The following is a 17,952-nucleotide window of genomic DNA, read 5'->3' as shown; positions in this document are numbered from 1 at the left end:
GGGATTGCACGGAATCTGGAGATTGATTTTTTTCACTGTTAATCCTTCAGATCCATGAGCATTGCAGACCTTTCCACTTAATGAGATCTTCCTCAATTTCTTTCTTTGGAGATTTAAAATTCCTATCATATAGGCCTTCACTTGCTTGCTTAGAATTACACCAAAGTATTTTGTTATTAGTGACTATTGTGAAGGGTACTGTTTCTCTACATTCTTCCTTAGCCAATTTACTGCATGTGTAGAGGAGGGACACTGATTTCTTTGAGTTATTTTTGATCCAGCCACTTTGCTGAAGGTGATTATCAGCTGTAGGAGCTCTTTGATAGAATTTTGGGGGTCGCTTATGTATACTGTCATAACATCTGAAAATAGTGACGCTTTGACTTCTTCCTTTCCAATCTGTATCTCCTTGATCACTGTTATTTGTCTTATTACTCTAGCTAGAACTTCCACACACCTACAGACAATTGATTTTTGACAAAGGAACCAAAACCATATAATGGAAAAGGTACAGCATCTTCAATAAATGGTGCTTGTCTAACTGGATGTCTGTATTAGAAGAATGCAAATAGACATCTTTATCACACTGCACAAAACTCCAGTCCAAATGGATCAAAGACCTCAACATAAAACCAAACACACTTATCTTATAGAAGAGAAAGTGGGGAATAGCCTTGAACTCATTGATACAGGAGACAACTTCCTAAAAAGAACAGCAATGGCTCAGGCACTAACATCAAGAATTAATAAATAGGGCCCCATGAAACTGAAAAGCTTCTGTAAGACAAAGGACACTTTCACCAGGACAAAATGACACCCTGCATATTGGGAAAAGATCTTTAATAGCCTTACATCTGACATAGGGCCAATACCCAAAATATATAAGGAGTTCAAGAAGTTAGACACTGACAATCCGAATAACTCAATTTAAAAAATAGAGTACGGAGCTAAACAGAATTCTCAACAGAGGAATTCTCAAATATGTTCAGTGTCCTTAGTCACCAGGGAAATGCAAATCATGTTGACTTTCCACCTTACATCCATTAGAATGGGTAAAATTAAAAGCTCAAAAGATAGCATATGCCGGAGAAATTGTGGAGCAAGGGAACACTGCTCCACTGCTGGTGGGAGTGCAAATTTGTACAACCAATCTGGAAACCAATTTGGCAGTTTCTCAGAAGACTAGGAATAGTTCTACTTCAAGATTCACCTATACCACTCATGGTCATAGAACTGCCCCCAAATAAATGTTCCGCAATCTCACAAAAAACCAGTTGTTCAACTATGTTCATAGAAGCTTTCATATAGCCAGAAACTGCAAACAACCTAGATATCTCTCAATTGAAAAATAAATAGAGAAAATGTGGTGTAGCTACATAATGGAATACTACTCAGACATTAAAAACAAGAATATCATGAATGTTACAGGCAAATGGATGAAACTAGAAAATATCTTCCTGAGTGAGGTAACCCAAACCCAAAAGAACATGCCTCATATATACTCACTGATAAGTGAATATTTGCCCAAAATACAGTATAACCATGCTGTAATCCACAGACTCAAAGAAGCCAAATAACAAGGAAAGCACAGGAAGGATGGTTGAATCTTTCTCAGAAGGAGAAAAATAGGTATCAGAGGTCTATGGAAGGAAAGAACTTGGTGGAAAAGAGGATGGGGAAGGAAGCTGGGGGAGCAGGGTATCATATGTAGGGAGAGCAGGGAAGAGGAGGAGATAGGCTAGAGGTGTAGGAATTCTCTAGGACAAGCCTGGGCTGGAGAGAGGCCCCAGAGGGTCTAAGGGAGCAACTCTAGCAGTGGGGGATATGGATCCTGAAGTGGCCACTTCCTGTACCCAGGCAGGACTGCCAGTGGAAGGACAAGGATAGTAACCCACCCACAAAACCTTTAACCCAAAATGTGCCCTGCCTACAAGATAAGCAGGGACAAAGATAGAGCAGAGTCTGAGGGAATGATCAACCAATGACTGCCCCAAATTGAGACCCATCCCAGGGGCAAGAACCAATCCCTATTAATTATGCTTGCAGACAGGAACCTAGCATAACTATCTTCTGAGAGGCTCCACCCAATAGCCCATGGAAAGAGATGCAGAAACTCACACTTAAAACATTAGATGAAGTTCAGGGAGTTGAAGAGGTGAGAGAAAGATTAAGGGACCCAAAGAAGATAGGGTCTCCACAAGAAGACCAACAGAGTCAACTAATCTGGACTAAATCACCAACCAAAGAACGAGCATGGACTGGATCTAAGCTCAATGTACATACTTAGCAGGTGAGCATCTGGGTCTTCATGCGAGTGCTCTAAAGAACTGGAGCAGGGGTTGTCCCTGAGTCTGTTGCCTATCTGCCAGCCTATAGATTATAGATCTAAATGGACAGCCTTGTCTGGCCTCAGTAGGAAAGAATGTGCCTAGTCCCACAGCAACTTGATGTGCAGGGTGGGGGCACTGAGGTTTAAGGGTGAGATAGGAGATTGAGGGAGTTGGCACTCAGAGGCGGGGGCTTCCCCTTCTAAGGGTAATGGAGATAGAACTTACCTAAGGGGTACTAGGAGGAGAAAAAGGGCTGATACTGGCTTGTAAGGTAAATAAATAAATAAATAAATATTTATTCAATTTAAATTCTGGACATTACCAGAATATATATATATGTATAACATATATTTATATAATATAATAAATACACATTTGCATAATTTCACATAATATTTAAAATACTATAGTTCTTTTAGAGAATACCATGTGGACTGGAAAGATAGCAATTTCTAAAGTAATTGAATTTTACACTGTTCCTTATGAATTGTACAGGCAAAAGTAATCTCCTCCAGTAGGTAAGATTTTAATTTTTAGTATTTTTTTCTAAAACTCTTAGTAGATAACATGGACAAATCTTGGGACCAAACTGCCTGGCTCCATATTCAGCCTCTTCTTTTGAATTCTTCTCTATATGTAATATGTCACACTAAGATTTGTCTCTACATTTGTCTTAGCTAATATGCTGATATGCTACATTAGAGAATTTGTATTATTACATATATGTGCATACACACACATGCACACACACACGCACACACACACATATATACACATATATACATATACATATTACATTTTTCTCCAGTATTATATAAAGGAAATATGGCACAGAAACTACCAAGTGAATTTTCCACTATTACACACATAAAAATCATGGACTAAGCTTCAAGTACAAAGCAGCTTCATTCCCAGCCCCAGGCTGAGAGGTAGTATGGTGTCATCTGAGGATTCTTCACTGGCACATAACACCCACTTCCTTCACCAAAGTCAGATGCATTAAAACCCTCCCAGTTGCTTCCATAGAACACAACTAAAAATGATTTCACGAATTTCATGTTTTTAAGTATCTGCAGCATATAACCCAAAAGAAATACACTCTCTTTGTCGGCAATGCCTCCTCAAGACACGCCCACTGGCATCCACTCCTAATTTACATGGGTTATCACATCCATGTCCCACCCGTGTGAAACTGTGGAGAGTTAATCCTTAAATCTGCTTTTCTAATTGAGCACATTAAGTATAAACAAAAGATAATGACTAATCCTATACCCCAAAAAGGGAAAACCTTGGAAATTTATGATTTAATTTTATTACACTACCTTTCATTATTTTTTATTATTTTTCTTTTTTAAGGATAATGTCTGTTCTGAATTTGACAGTCATAGTACGTTCTAGGCTCACTTTCCTATTTTATACAAGGATGTCAATTGCAGTGTTCCTAGGTGTCATTCTTGACAGTTAAAAAGTAACTAGTGAATTTCCAAAGTAGGTCAGTTTTAGAACCAGTTTGAAATACTTGTTTTTAAAAAGAAAACACAAGGTTACAAAGCAAATCAGAAAGAAGTCCTTAATTTTCTTAATTTGCATGGATAGGAAATGGTACAACAGCCCGAGCATATTTAAATTAGAAGTCCACAAATTGCCAAGTCAAGTCATATGCATTTACACACATGCAGTTCTACATGAATTAACAGGTTACATATGATTTTTTCAAAGAATGAAAACTTTACTATGCTATAATATCATTATTGCTCTAAAAACTATGTGAACATCATAGAGAGGGGTATTTTTTTTAGAGAAACAAGAAATTCATATACTCTCGCATAGCACTACTGTTCTACAATTATTTCAACTTATTTTCAAACATAGCATGGACGGACAAGGCAAATCTCTGAACCAACGTTCCCTCTATTTCTTTGAATTTTGTTAGTGTGTGCTGTCTGTGTTAATGCCCTAGTAATGTGTGCTGTGGTTTTGTAGGATAGAGGCATAAATACCAAAGCTCACTAGCTCAACATCACGAATGCAATATTGAAAAAATACAAAGCCTAATCAATTATCCAATAGACCTTAGAAGAATTAATGACGTGTGTAAATTACAAAATATTCAGTTTATGTGGCAGGATGAATTTTAGCTCCCGGCAAGAACTTATTAAAGAACAAGAAGGCAACAGTTGGTAATTGATCAGGATAAATGAAGTAGAGACAAAAATAAAGGACCCTAGTAAAAGTAATGAGATTTGGAAAGAAGTCAAAGAAAATAAAATAGGTAAAGAACTATTTCATGAAGGCAAAATGCCATGGCAAAGTACCAGGAGTAGGCTTTCTTCGCATACAGAGCATCAGAGAAAACATTTTCTGTCCTGGTCATATCTCAGAGCTAGGGCTCTCTAAAATATTACTCACAGCCCCAACATTTATCATCCCTGTAATCTTTACCTCATACTTTCTTCCCCATTGGGAAAACGAACATAATATTATCTACAGTATGCTCTAAGAATTTGCATCTGCTATCTGAAATGTGACTAGAATAATATTTAATATTATCATAAACAATAAACAAATGTTAATGATCCTTTTACTTTTCAAATTAAGCTTTAGTTTTGTGTAAAGATTCTTTTAAATACTATTAGTTTCTCATACAAATTTATTTTCAAACTTTATATTTCAAATACAGTTTTCCTTCGCGGCTTTCTGAGGATCTCGGAAATCAACAAAGGGATATGTTGTATGCACGTGTGTATATAAATACTCATGCTTAAGTTTTGATTGACGTATAACTACAGATTTATAGAATTTACTATGATGTTCTGATAGATCTATTAATTGTGTAATTAGCATATTGGCATAGTACTAAATATATTTTTTTATTATGGCCTAATCATAAATGCAGTAGCTAGTGGCATTCTGCTTTTACTTCTGGTCCTCTTGAAGACTCACTTTACATATTTAACTTTGCAACCAATTTTAATTATTCTTTTTAGTAGTGACTGATTTGCTACACGTTAAATTTGACAGTTTAGTTATTTAATAGTTTCAAACTGCCTTGAGTTGACATACACACATCAGGGACCATCAACTTACAATTTAAACTTTTTTGTTTAAAATCGGCAGCTGCTTGATTAGTATGATCATTTTGGACCTAATTCATAACACACGAATCTAAGAACCGTACGATCAAGTGTCTATTCTACAGTGCTTGATGTAACTGGTACTTAACCCTGCCATGGTATGGTCTTTGTATAGCATTGAATTTATTTTTAATTATTATTTTATTTTATTATGTGGATACGTTGCATGTATCTGTGTACCATGTGTATATGCAGCCAGTATCCCCAAAGACCAGAAAATAGTGTCAAGTCCCAGGGAACAGGTGTTATATACCATTGTGAGCTGCTATGGGGATGCTAGGAATCAAACCTGGTGCCGCCAGAAAGCAGCAGGCGCTGTTATGAACAGCCTAGCCGTACCTCCAGCTCCCTAGGATAATCTTACTTAGGATTATTTAGGGCTTAAGTAATCAACTTTATTGGTTAATGGTAAGTGTGGGGCATGAACTATACTAGTTCTGACATCTGCAGATCCTTTCCATATTCTTATTACCACAGAATGTCAAGAGATTTCATTTTCCGTAAGTCCTCTGTAATAAGAGTGGTCAGAAAAATCATTAAGATTGTTTAAGAAAAAAGTTGTTCTCATCATGTACTAAACTCCTTAATGAACTAATGTCTTATTTGAAAAAAAAAATCTACGAAGGCTCACCAGAAAAGAATTCCTTTATCTAATTTTTAACACAAATCATTTAGATTTCCAGAGGTATGTCTTCTTTTATACATTATCTTTTATTTATTTTTTTTTGGAAAAATTCATAGTCTTAAAACATTGCTTTATTTTGTGAATGGGACTGTAGGACTTGTTTTGGGCTTGTTCGTTTGTTTTTGTTTTGTTTGTTTTCAATTCATTCTCTCTCCATTTCTACATCTGCTTCTTCATTCACTCTGGAAAGATTCTTCTCAAACACACACCTAAATCCATTACAGAGAAGTCCAAGGTTTGTATTTTATAAATAAACCATTATGATTTCAGCTTTATTCCCTATATTATTGTTTGCTTTCTTGCTTCTTGTTCAGAGTTTACCTGGTGGTTTTGTTAAGCTCGTGAATCCGAAGTCTTATCTTTTTGAATTGTCAGCTTGCCATAGAAAATATGTCACAGAGGCCCACAACACGCATGTGTAGGGCAAGCGTCTGGGCATGCGCTCCTCTTGTGATCCTGCCCCTCCACCACTACCATAATGGCGGAGGCAGTTCCTGTGCCCCAGTTACGACCCGTTACACACCTGATATTTGACCTGGATGGACTTCTTCTGAATACTGAAGATTTATATACTGATGTGTTTCAAGCAATATGCAGTCGCTACGGGAAGAAATACAACTGGGATGTTAAGTCCTTGGTCATGGGGAAGAAGGCTCCAGAAACCACACAGATCATAGTGGACTTCCTGAAGTTGCCCATTTCCAAAGAACAACTATTGGAAGAAAGCCAGGAGAGGCTGCAGAAGGTGTTACACACAGCTGCGCTGATGCCAGGAGCTGAGGAATTGATCCACCATCTGAGGAAAAACCGCTTACCCTTTGCGCTGGCCACCAGCAGTGCGACCCTCTCTTTCCAAACAAAGACCAGTAGATACAAAGGGTTCTTTAGTTTATTTCACCACATCGTTCTGGGAGATGACCCTGAAGTAATAAATAGCAAGCCAGCCCCAGATATATTTCTAACCTGTGCCAAAAGGTTCTCTCCTCCCCCTAATCCAGAAGACTGCCTCGTCTTTGAAGATTCTCCAAATGGGGTGGAGGCAGCAGTGGCCTGTGGGATGCAGGTAGTCATGGTACCTCATGAAAACCTCAGCTCAGACCTAACAACAAAAGCCACCCTGGTGCTGAGTTCCCTCCATGAATTCAAGCCTGAACTGTTTGGTCTACCTGCATTTGATGAGTAAAGGTGAAAAGCGACCATGCTACTGTGGGCCTCATATAACCCAAGGTTGGTTCAGGACCCACATGACTGAGTGGAAATGTTAGGAAATCAACAGCATCCAAATTGTAACTTTTATTGTCACTGGAGGTTATAAAGTCACGTTTTCCATTATTTATTCAGTCTCCTCTGTGATTTGCTCTACATTTGACAGTGGAAAGAAAACGAAAGAGAGCTCAGACTAACCATCTACAGTTACTATCTAAAGTAAAGCTGACTTGATATACAATAAAGGGAGTGTGCAAGCATGTATATATACACGTGAATATGATCACTACATTATTATACATGAGTATCATAGGCGTGTTCATGGATATATATATATATATATATACATATATTTAAAGTATATAATTTTCCCAAATCAAATAAAAAGAACACTATGTTTTCTTCTTTTTCGTTTAGTCCTTCTGAACATTGAGAGTTGGAAATTATAAATTTCATATTCATGTATGAATAAACTACACATTCATATATGAATATGTCTTTTTATGTGTATAAATATATTAGCATGTAGCATTTATACACATATGTTTCCAGTCTTTTAGAGCTGACATTAACAGCACAGTGCTAACTGATGAGTGAAATGCTCATTCTCTCTGCTCATTAGCTTGAAAGTGAAGCCTTGGTAAGGATAACTCAACCAGCTTTAAGTTATTTTGTGACATCAGATGTCTCTTGGAACTTTACTCAGTGTCTTAATGTACACACAGGATATACCTTCTGTGTATATCCTATTCTGTATTGGAGAATGTTTCTACCTCAGGAAAAAATACTACTCTCCTTAAGAATATCTTTTCTACTTAAAGGTTTAATATTATATATTTATTGAGATAGGACCCTTCCATATGGCTCTGGCTGGCCTGGAACTAACAATGTAGATAATGCTGAATTTAAACTCACAGAGATCCACTTGGCTCTGCCTTCTGAGTACTAAGACTAAAGGCATGAGTCTCCCCAACCAAATTGATACATTTTATTTTTAAAGTGTGTGTGTGTGTGTGTGTGTGTGTGTGTGTGTGTGTGTGTGTGTGTGTGGTCGCATGCTCACTCAAGTGCAGTTGCCTGCAGATTTTAGAAGAGAAGTATCAGATTCCCTGGAGCTCAGTTTTCAGGCAGTTGTATAGTGACAGGTGGCAGTACTGGGAACCAGACAAGGATCCTCTGAATACACAGGGTACACTCTTAACTACTGAGACATCTCTCTAGTCCCCGATGTTACAATTTCAAGTAGAAGGGTTTTGTTTTTTTGTTTTTTGTTTGTTTTTTGTTGTTTGTTTGTTTGTTTTTGTAGCTATTTAGTAAGACTCAGTGCTTGGCATAAATGACTGACAATCTCGTTACCTTTATGCTTCTATAGATCGACTTCACCTTTGGAATTCAGCTACAAATTGTCTACTCCTACAAAGGAATGAGTGCAGATGACTTCCTCTGGATGTGGACTTATTTCACATATCTTAGCAAACTACCTTAACATTATCAATGGCCTGTACATTTGTTTACTCAATAATTCTTCTCCAAATCAACTGGGACATCTTATATTTTGGGTTGTAAGCCTAGCCTTTAAGATCCTTACAAGTTAACTAGGTGAAGCAATATCGTGCATTTTCAAAAATGAATGAAAGTATATATATATATATATATATATATATATATATATATTCTTTCCAAAGTATTTATAAAAACAAAAATTCAGGAGATTTTTGTATTTGCTTTTGGTAAGACTAGAGAGAATGGCTTATTTCTATGTTTTATTTTTCTCCTATGACCATTCTTGGAAATAGAGTGTAATGTATAAGCAACTATAGTTATATACATTTAGTGTGTTTATATTTTCAGTTCCTCATAAATCATAAATCTGATTAAAATGACAACAAAACTTTTTAAATTAATTGCTAAGTGAATTTTAAGAGAAAACTATTTTACCAGGTCCTTCTTCCTGTGTCCTACTTGGTTCCGTCAGCCTTTGCACATGCACATATCAAATCGTGCATGTACATACTGCACATGGACATATCAAATCGTGCATGTACATACTACCCTTTCTCATTTGTTGCAGATCATATATTGTAAATTATCCTACTTGCTAACACTTCCTTTGCTCCCATTGCTTGCGATATTTTTCTGGTCTATGAACAAACATGAACAGATGGGGAAAGCTCTGAATTATGCCCTGCACATATCAGATGATATCAGATAAGGTGTTTCAGGACATTTTTGTTGTATGTCTGCTAGTCCTCACACAGCCTGTTAGTGACAGGTGCCCTGTGTATTTGTGCTTTGATTGGCTGAATCTCTTATTGTAGAGTATAGCAAGGCATGAGAACACTGGATTGTTCTAATAAAGAAAATATGAGGTACGTCAGATATGTTCTACCCAGGGTGGCTTGTAGTATTATAGATTATGAACTCATCAATAGGTCAACTGTATATTAAAATGTCATTAGAGAGAAATGTACATAAAGCAAGGTTATATTTTTTACAAAGGCTCTATAAGTAATGAGAATAGTCTATACCACATACACTTTAAAGTATATGTAAGTCATATGTATTAAATAGCATATATAGCCATTCACAAACATACACCACATACATGCATTTGTGCACACACACATGCAAACACACACACACACACACACACACACACACACACACTCTTTAACTGAACTACTCAGGTATCCTAACAAATTTAAATGCTGGTTTATTGGGGTGTAAAGTTTTAGAACACAAAATTTTACAATTTAGATTCAGATGGCTAGCAAATATTGCCTAACACTAATTTTTGCTTTCTTGTAAAGGAGCAGTTTTAGCAAGGGAGTCAATCATTTTCTGGGACTTAAATGCACACCAAAGCCTTTTATAACTTAAACCCAGAATTGTTGGAACTAGAATGGAAAATAAAGAATAATCTGCCATGGCATACCACTTCCAGGGCTTAGGCTTCTAGAGAAAGAGTTAGCAATTCAATGTCCATGCAGAAAAACTACCAACTTTCCCAGGTAGAGGAAGCCCAGTTCATCATCCCTTCCAAACTGTAGGATTGTCTTTATCCATCAGATTTAAGAGCTGACCCTCATAAGTAGCAATGAATATTCTAGTAAGATCACCAGTGGAAGGAGAAGCCCTGGGTCCTACTAAGACTGAACCCCCAGTGAAAGTGATTGTTGGGGGGAGGGCGGCAATGGGGGGAGGGTGGGGAGGGGAACACCCATAAAGAAGGGGAGGGGGAGGGATTAGGGGGATGTTTGACCGGAAACCAGGAAAGGGAATAACACTCGAAATGTAAATAAGAAATACTCAAGTTAATAAAAAAAAAGGAAAAGAAAAGAATAAAGAAAGAAAAAGGAAACAAGGAAGCTCTAAACCTGGGCTTGGGTGTGAGGACCCAAAGGTTGTTTTTCAAGTCTTAAGTATTTGAAATAAATATATTTAGCTAAAAATGCCTTGCTATGATTACTAGGCTGATAAATGCGGAATACATAGTGTTGAGTTTGCTGCATGTTGTGTATGGTTTACCTGTGTACCTTGAGTATGATTCTAACTTATGAATCTTAGAAACTGTCCACAGTCTCTGCAATAAATAGCAAGTATTTAAAAAAAAAAGAGCTACCCATTTCCCTCTCATAATTTTATTTTGTATCAATTAAAATAGACGTGAATATATAGACATTGGTTTGGCAATTCATTCATTCATTCACCCAATCTTGTGTTAACTACTATGTAAGACAGCGATAAGACCAATTTCCTACCAACCAGGATCATTTCATCAAGAATATGAGAAAGAAGTATAACATCTAAACATATAAATAGAGATAATGATATGAAGATAATGATATCAAATACAGATAATGGTATGAGGTTGATAAAGCAAAGTGTTGTAATAGAGGATAGCCAGGCTTGGAAAAAGTGAATATATGGCTTCTTTAAATACATGTGTCACAAAGGCAAGAGAAGGCTTAGACCCATTGATACCCAAAGTTTACTGTAAAAGTTTCTTAGTGCATGAAGTACATTCCCTGTGCTGCTTTGACCACCTGATTACTCCCATGCAGAGAGACTAGTGACAACAGAAATCAACTTACTCCAGGTTTGCCATTATCTACTAGGACAAATAGTAAGCTATAAATGTGAATAAAACTACAAAAGATGACACATCACAAGAAGAGGCAAAAGCTGTCTACCTCTGTGTTTATTGACATCCATGCGTTCATTATTAAAAACACTTCTGGGAAGATGATACTGATTAAACACGGCCTTGAAGGGAGGTTTAGCAAAAGTCTCTGTGCAGAAGACTGAGAAATGTATGAAAATGAGAAGTAATGCATGTGTATATGGAACTGAACTGAAATCTTGGGTTTGAGTTCAGCAAACAGGAGTTAGTCTGGAAATAACTCCATTGCATGGCTATGTATCATGAGAATCAGGCTAAGGATCTATTTAGGTTTTCATGGAAGTTCTTGAGAGGCGAAATGATATCGTCGGAGTGGTGCTTAGGGCCACTTTGGCATTGATGCTTAAACCAAGTTGAAAGGCATATGAAACTAGGAGACATCCTGGCAGTTCAGACGTTCTGGGGACAACTGAACATCAGAAGAGAAATGAGAGTAGAAGGAAGGATGGAGGAAGGCTCGGATTTAGTAGTTAGACTAAGAAACTTCAGTAGCTCAAGATGTGAAATGTCTATTTGGTAGGAACGTTTAAAGTCAAAGGACTTTGGCGTTCTGTTTTATTTTTCAGAATCAGACTAATAAAGTGACAATTGCTAAATAGATGTTAGAAATGGAAAAACAGAAGTATTGATGGGCCATTTTGAGTTGTTAGAATGTATATGTAAAGATGCAACAACTTGATGTGCACATCTGGGACTCTAGGAATGGATTGGACATCAACTCTGGTGAGTATGTAGTGAAGCCAGTGACTGGACTGTAGAGTGAATGGCAGTGTTAGGAAGGTGAGGTTAGAGAAGGTTGTAAGAGAGAATATAAAGACCGAGAGAACACAAGTAGGGGCTACAACTCTATCTTCAGAAGAACACTGTTAGGCTTGCAGACATGATAATTGGGTGTACTTGGGACTAAAGGTAACTCAACTGTGAAGTGATTGTTATAGACTGAGAAAGAGAAACGTATCACTTGAGGACTATTTACGAGGTCCATAGGACTGACGGCATGGAACATGAATGCAACTGTGAGAATTGAAGACTTCTCTGTTTATACCTCTGGTAGGAACAAAAAGGAAAGGTTCACTCAAAAACTTAAATAACATTTATAGTTTACAGAAGATCAAAAGGACATAATAAAACAACTAGAGGGACCTAGATAGAAAACACCATACATGAGATCAGAGGAGGGTGATGCTCTGTCCAAAAGTTTTTTTTTTTAAATTGGATATTTTTTATTTAAATTTCAAATGTTATTTCCTTTCCCCACCCAATCGCCCAACCCTTCCACCTCCCTATCCTGACATTCCCCTACACTGGGGGGGAGTCGAGCCTTGTCAGGACCAAGGGTTTCTCCTCCCTTTGATACCCAGCAAGGCCATCCTCTGCTACATATGCAACTGGAGCCATGGATCTGTCCATGTGTACTCTTTAGATGGTGGTTTAGTCCTTGGGAGCTCTGGATGTTTGGTATTGTTGTTCTTATGGGGTTGCAAACCCCTTCAGCTCCTTCAGTCCTTTCTCTAACACCTCCAATGGGGACCCCGTTCTCAGTCCAATGGTTGACTGCGAACATTCTCCTCTGTATTTCTCATGCTCTGGCAAAGCCTCTCAGGAGACAGCTGTATCAGGCTCCTGTCAGCATCAGCACTATTGTCTGGGTTTGGTGGCTGTATGTATATGAGCTGGATCCCAGGTAGGGCAGGCTCTGAATGGCCATTCCTTCAGTCTCTGCTCCAAACTTTGTCTCCATATCTCCTCCTATGTATATTTTGTTCCACCTTTTAAGAAGGAGTGAAGCATCTGCACTTTGGTTACCCTTCTTCTTGAGCTTTATGTGGTCTGTGGATTATATCTTGGGTAATCTGAGCTTTTGGGCTAATATCCACTTATCAGTGAGTGCATACAATATATTTTTTTGTGATTGGGTTATCTCACCCAGGACGATATTTTCTAGTTCCATCTATTTGCCTATGAATTTCATAAAGTCATAGTTTTTAATAGCTAAGTAATACTCCATTGTGTAAATGTAACCCATTTTCTATAACCATTCCTCTGTTGAACATCTGGGTTCTTCCCAGTTTCTGGCTATTATAAATAAGGCTGCTGTGAACTTAGTGGAGCATGTGTCCTTGTTACATGTTGGAGCATATTTTGGGAATATGCCCAGGAGTGGTATAGCTGGGTCCTCAGGTAGTACTATGTCCAATTTTCTGAGGAACCTCCAGACTGATTCCCAGAGTGGTTGTACCAGCTTGCAATCCCACCAACAATGGAGGAGTGTAACTACTATTGAAATCAGTATGGAGCTTACTCAAATGCTTAAACTTTAACTATATGTGATCCCACAATACCACTCCTGGAGTTTGACCTACAGAACTCTTATGCCCTACAGAGATACTTTCTCAACCATGTTCACTGATGCTTTATTTACAGTAGCCAGGAATCAAAATGACCTAGAGTAGCAAACAAAATAATGAAAAAAATAAGAAGCTAATGCTATGTGATTTCGCAGCATAGTGTAAAACTATAGTAACTAAGACATGTATTTACTGAGAGTAGACTCAGAAAGAAATAGGAGAGACAGATAAACTCACCAAGCATAGCTAAGGCCATTCAAAAAGTGTCTTCTAAACAATCAACCAGACCCTTTAGTGCAAACAGAACAGACTATTTATACAGATCTTCACAAAATAACTCAAGATGCAACAAAAAACTTAAATATAAATACAAAGCTATCAACTCCAAGCAGACAATACATTCTTACCAGTCTTATTTCACTGTCGTTCTTTGGACATGGTCCATGACAGAAGAAAAAATGAAAATAAAAAAGTGACATTTGATTTTATTAAAGCTAATATTTTTGCTATATAAAAGATAAATAGTAAAGAAAGAAAAAAGATAAAAACAAGCTTCAGTGTAAATGTGTACTAAAGCATGAATTCAACAAAGAAGTTACATCAACATAGATAAAGGATACTTCAGACTCTTGAAACTCAGCAGTAAGAATATAATCCAATTCAAAAGGTTAGGGCACAGCAGAGATCTACTAAAGATAGACAAATGGAAAATGGATGTGATAAGTTACTTATTAGACTTTAAGCAAAGACATCTATTAGGATGATTAAATTCTTATAAGTTAAAGAAAACCCACCAGCTGGAAAATAACAGACACTTGACTGTAAAAATGGAAGGCACTGAAAAACAGTTTCACTAGGTTTTGTGAGGTTTGTTTTTTTTTTTTTTTTGCAAAGTTAAACATAATCTTGGTACAGAATCAAATAAAAGTGCTCCCAATTATCCGCCCAAATAAGCTGAAAAGTTTTCTCCACACAGGAACCAACACACAAATATTTATAGCTGCATTTTGATAATTATCCCCCTCCCCGCAAAAAATATCTAGGCAAACGTGTCCTTTTCTTGGTACAAGTGAGTAAATGCACACAATGGAGTGTTGTTTAGTGAAGTAAAACTGCAGCTTTATCAAGACACAAAACAGCATAAGGAAACACAAGAGCACACTGCTAAATAAAACTGCTTCTAAAGGTTATGTTCTGTCGGATCTAAATATATTGCATTCTGGAAAAGGCACAAGTACAATAGAGACAGAAAAATAAAGGTCAGAAAGGATTCAAGAGAGTTCTGGGAAATAGGAGAGGAGTAGAGTGTGAAGTGTAGATTTGAGGGTAGTCAATCAAGGCCACAAAACTCTGAAATTAATGGTGGATCTATGGCCTAAGAAGTTCAGCAAAACCCATGGGCCTGTGTAGCACACAGACAGAATGCCAAGATAAACTACGGGCTCTAGCTAATTGTGTCTTTATGGGCTTATTAGTTGCACCAACGAACCACACGAAGGAACTGTGTCAGTAATGAGGAAACTGAAAGTACTATATTGAACTCTACACACTGCTAGACTTGATATAAACCTAAAACTTCTCTAACAAAATCTTAATTTCTCTTTTTCCATTACTTATTCACTCTACATCCCTATCCCAGTCCCCCTTCATACAACCCATCCCCTCACACTCCCTTACTTCTAAGAAGGGGAAGGCTCACTCTGGGTACTGACCCACCCTGGGACCTCAAGTCTCTACAGCACTAGGTACATCCTCTCCCACTGAGGCCAGACAAGACAGACCAATTAGAAACAACAGAGTCAGACATAGTTCCCACTCCAGTTGTTGGGGGACCTGCATGAAGATTGAGCTGAAGTACTTAACTAAAATGATTTTGTCCCATCTATTAAAGCCCTTAAGATCCCAATAATTAAAACTACCATTTCACTTATTACCAATCACCAAATAACACAGAGTAGCCTGTAAATTGCTGTATAGCATATTAACTGAACCAGGAGTTAAGGCAGTGGATCTTGAGCAACTGAAAACTATTTCCCATAGAGAAGGAGGAGAGATATCAGTGGTCCCTAGCATAATTAGAGAAGCAGACTGTCCAGGAACACATGCAATAGCAAGATGAGGCAGAGGCAATGGCCTGGAACAGAGGTAAAGTCAGAATAAGAAAATCGTTATGAGGTTGGGAAGACTGCTCTTATCAAGGAAGTGTTCACCCTAGCCTGGAGGCACAAAGCACAGCAGTTACACAAACAAAATAATGTTTTAGGGGTTATATAGTATCTTTTTTTTGAAGAGCAACAAAGAACCTTTATTTTTTATTGGATATTTCTTTATTTACATATCAAATGTTATTCCCTTTCCTGGTTTCCTGTCCATAAGCCCCCATCCCATCCCCCTTCCCTTCTTCTAAAGAGTGTTCTCCTCCCCATCCAACCCCCCTGACCGCCCACACACACACAATCCCCTACACTGGGGATCCAACTTTGGCAGGACCAAGGGCTTCTCCTTCCATTGGTGACCAGCAAGGCCATCCTATGCTACATGTGCAGTTGAAACCCTGGGGCAGTCCATGTATAGTCTTTGGGTAGAGGTTTCATCCCTGGAAGCTCTGGTTGGCTGGCATTGTTTTTCTTATGCGGTTGCAAGCCCCTTCAGCTCTTTCAGTCATTTCTATAATTCCTCCAACGGGAGTCTCGTTCTCAGTTCAGTGGTTTGCTGCTAGCATTTGCCTCTGTATTTGACATGTTCTGGCTGTGTCTCTCAGAGAAGATTTATACCCGGTCCCTTTCAGCATGAACTTCTTATCGTTTTGGTGGAGATAGATAGATAGGTAGATAGATAGATAGATAGATAGATAGATAGATAGATAGATAGATAGATAGAGAGAGAAAGAGATAGATAGATAGATAGATAGATAGATAGATAGATAGATAGATAGCTAGATAGATAGATAGATAGATAGATAGATAGATAGATAGATAGATAGATAGATAGATAGATAGAGGTCACGTGTGGGTCGGCCTCTGAAGGCTGTTCCTTCAGTCTCTGCTCTAAACTTTGCCACCATATCCCTTCCTATGAATATTTTCCCATTTTAAGAAGGAGTTTGAAAGTACAATTAGTCCAAGATTTGCATATTTTAGGAACTTTGCATGTACTAATTTTCCTTTTTCATATAATTTTTCTCATGATTAAAGAAACTCACAATATTTATATTCATCTTCAATCACTGGGAGCTGGATGAAATTATTTAAAAACGTATTTTCTCCCTTCAATTACAGTATTTAAAATTGCAAGCTTATTTGATATAGATAATTTTCATTTTATCATTTAATATGTGATTTATTGTTCACTAATAATTAAATATTATGTAAGAAAATGATTGGGATGCAAATGGTAAGGTGTGATTAGAGCCTAAATTAAAGAATTAAAAATACTCTGTCACTCGTATGCAGCTCCTTATTTTCAGTTCCATAATAACTAAATTATTTTCTTTTATCCAGGAGGTTTCTATAAACCTATGAAAATTCTTTAGAAATACTCATTACTTCAAAAAAATAATTATTAGCAGGCAACTGCAAGGAAGTTTCCTATACAAATTGAAATTTGTTTATTTGGCTTTTAATTTAATTTAATTTAATTTCTACAGATCCTTGAGACATTCTTTAGGTATTTAATTAATATTAACAATGATTCACTGAAAATGCTAATTCTAATGATTTGCAGTGACTCAGAGCTATGAAACAAGAGAGAAATACAGAGCCCACACATAATGAGGCAAGAGCTCTGTAATGGTCCAACCATTTCATGATGAGGAAAATGTAATTAGCAGAAGAACAAAACTTCCTTGGGTATCTGATTGCCAATTAACCTATTCACAGTTAAATCAAGAAATAAAACTTTGGGGAAAGGAGGTTATTTCTGAATTCAGCCAACTTTTAAGACCACCACTTCTGGTTTTTAATTTCTCTAAGATATCCATGTTTGCCTTATATTTGAAATAACTATATCCAATGTATAAAAATCAAATGGTTACAATTTGAGCTTTTAAACATTTTCATGTGGGTCC

General features: G+C 37.2%; 1 protein-coding gene across 2 annotated transcripts; it reads left to right on the top strand.

Annotated features, from left to right (window-relative positions):
* Positions 1-6,590: 6,590 nt before the first annotated feature.
* Pudp (pseudouridine 5'-phosphatase) lies at positions 6,591-8,971 on the top strand. Of its 2 annotated transcripts, NM_001419508.1 has the most exons (2): positions 6,591-7,376; positions 8,728-8,971. In NM_001419508.1, exon 1 carries the CDS (start codon positions 6,628-6,630, stop codon positions 7,330-7,332), a length of 705 nt encoding a protein of 234 aa, NP_001406437.1. In that variant the 5' UTR covers positions 6,591-6,627; the 3' UTR covers positions 7,333-7,376; positions 8,728-8,971. The 2 variants fall into 2 exon arrangements, with proteins under 2 accessions (NP_001406437.1, NP_001099616.1); NM_001106146.2 differs by lacking the exon at positions 8,728-8,971 and having other exon boundaries at positions 6,591-7,636.
* The last annotated feature ends 8,981 nt before the right edge of the window (positions 8,972-17,952 follow it).

Source organism: Rattus norvegicus, chromosome 18, assembly GCF_036323735.1.
Source record: "Rattus norvegicus strain BN/NHsdMcwi chromosome 18, GRCr8, whole genome shotgun sequence".
Classification (NCBI taxonomy): domain Eukaryota; kingdom Metazoa; phylum Chordata; class Mammalia; order Rodentia; family Muridae; genus Rattus; species Rattus norvegicus.
The sequence above is the reverse complement of the archived record's forward strand: the minus strand, read 5'-3'. Positions and strand labels throughout refer to the sequence as shown.

Bases quoted from the DNA above. Each gene is read 5' to 3' on its own strand.
- Pudp (NM_001419508.1), top strand. From the start codon at position 6,628: ATGGCGGAGGCAGTTCCTGTGCCCCAGTTACGACCCGTTACACACCTG.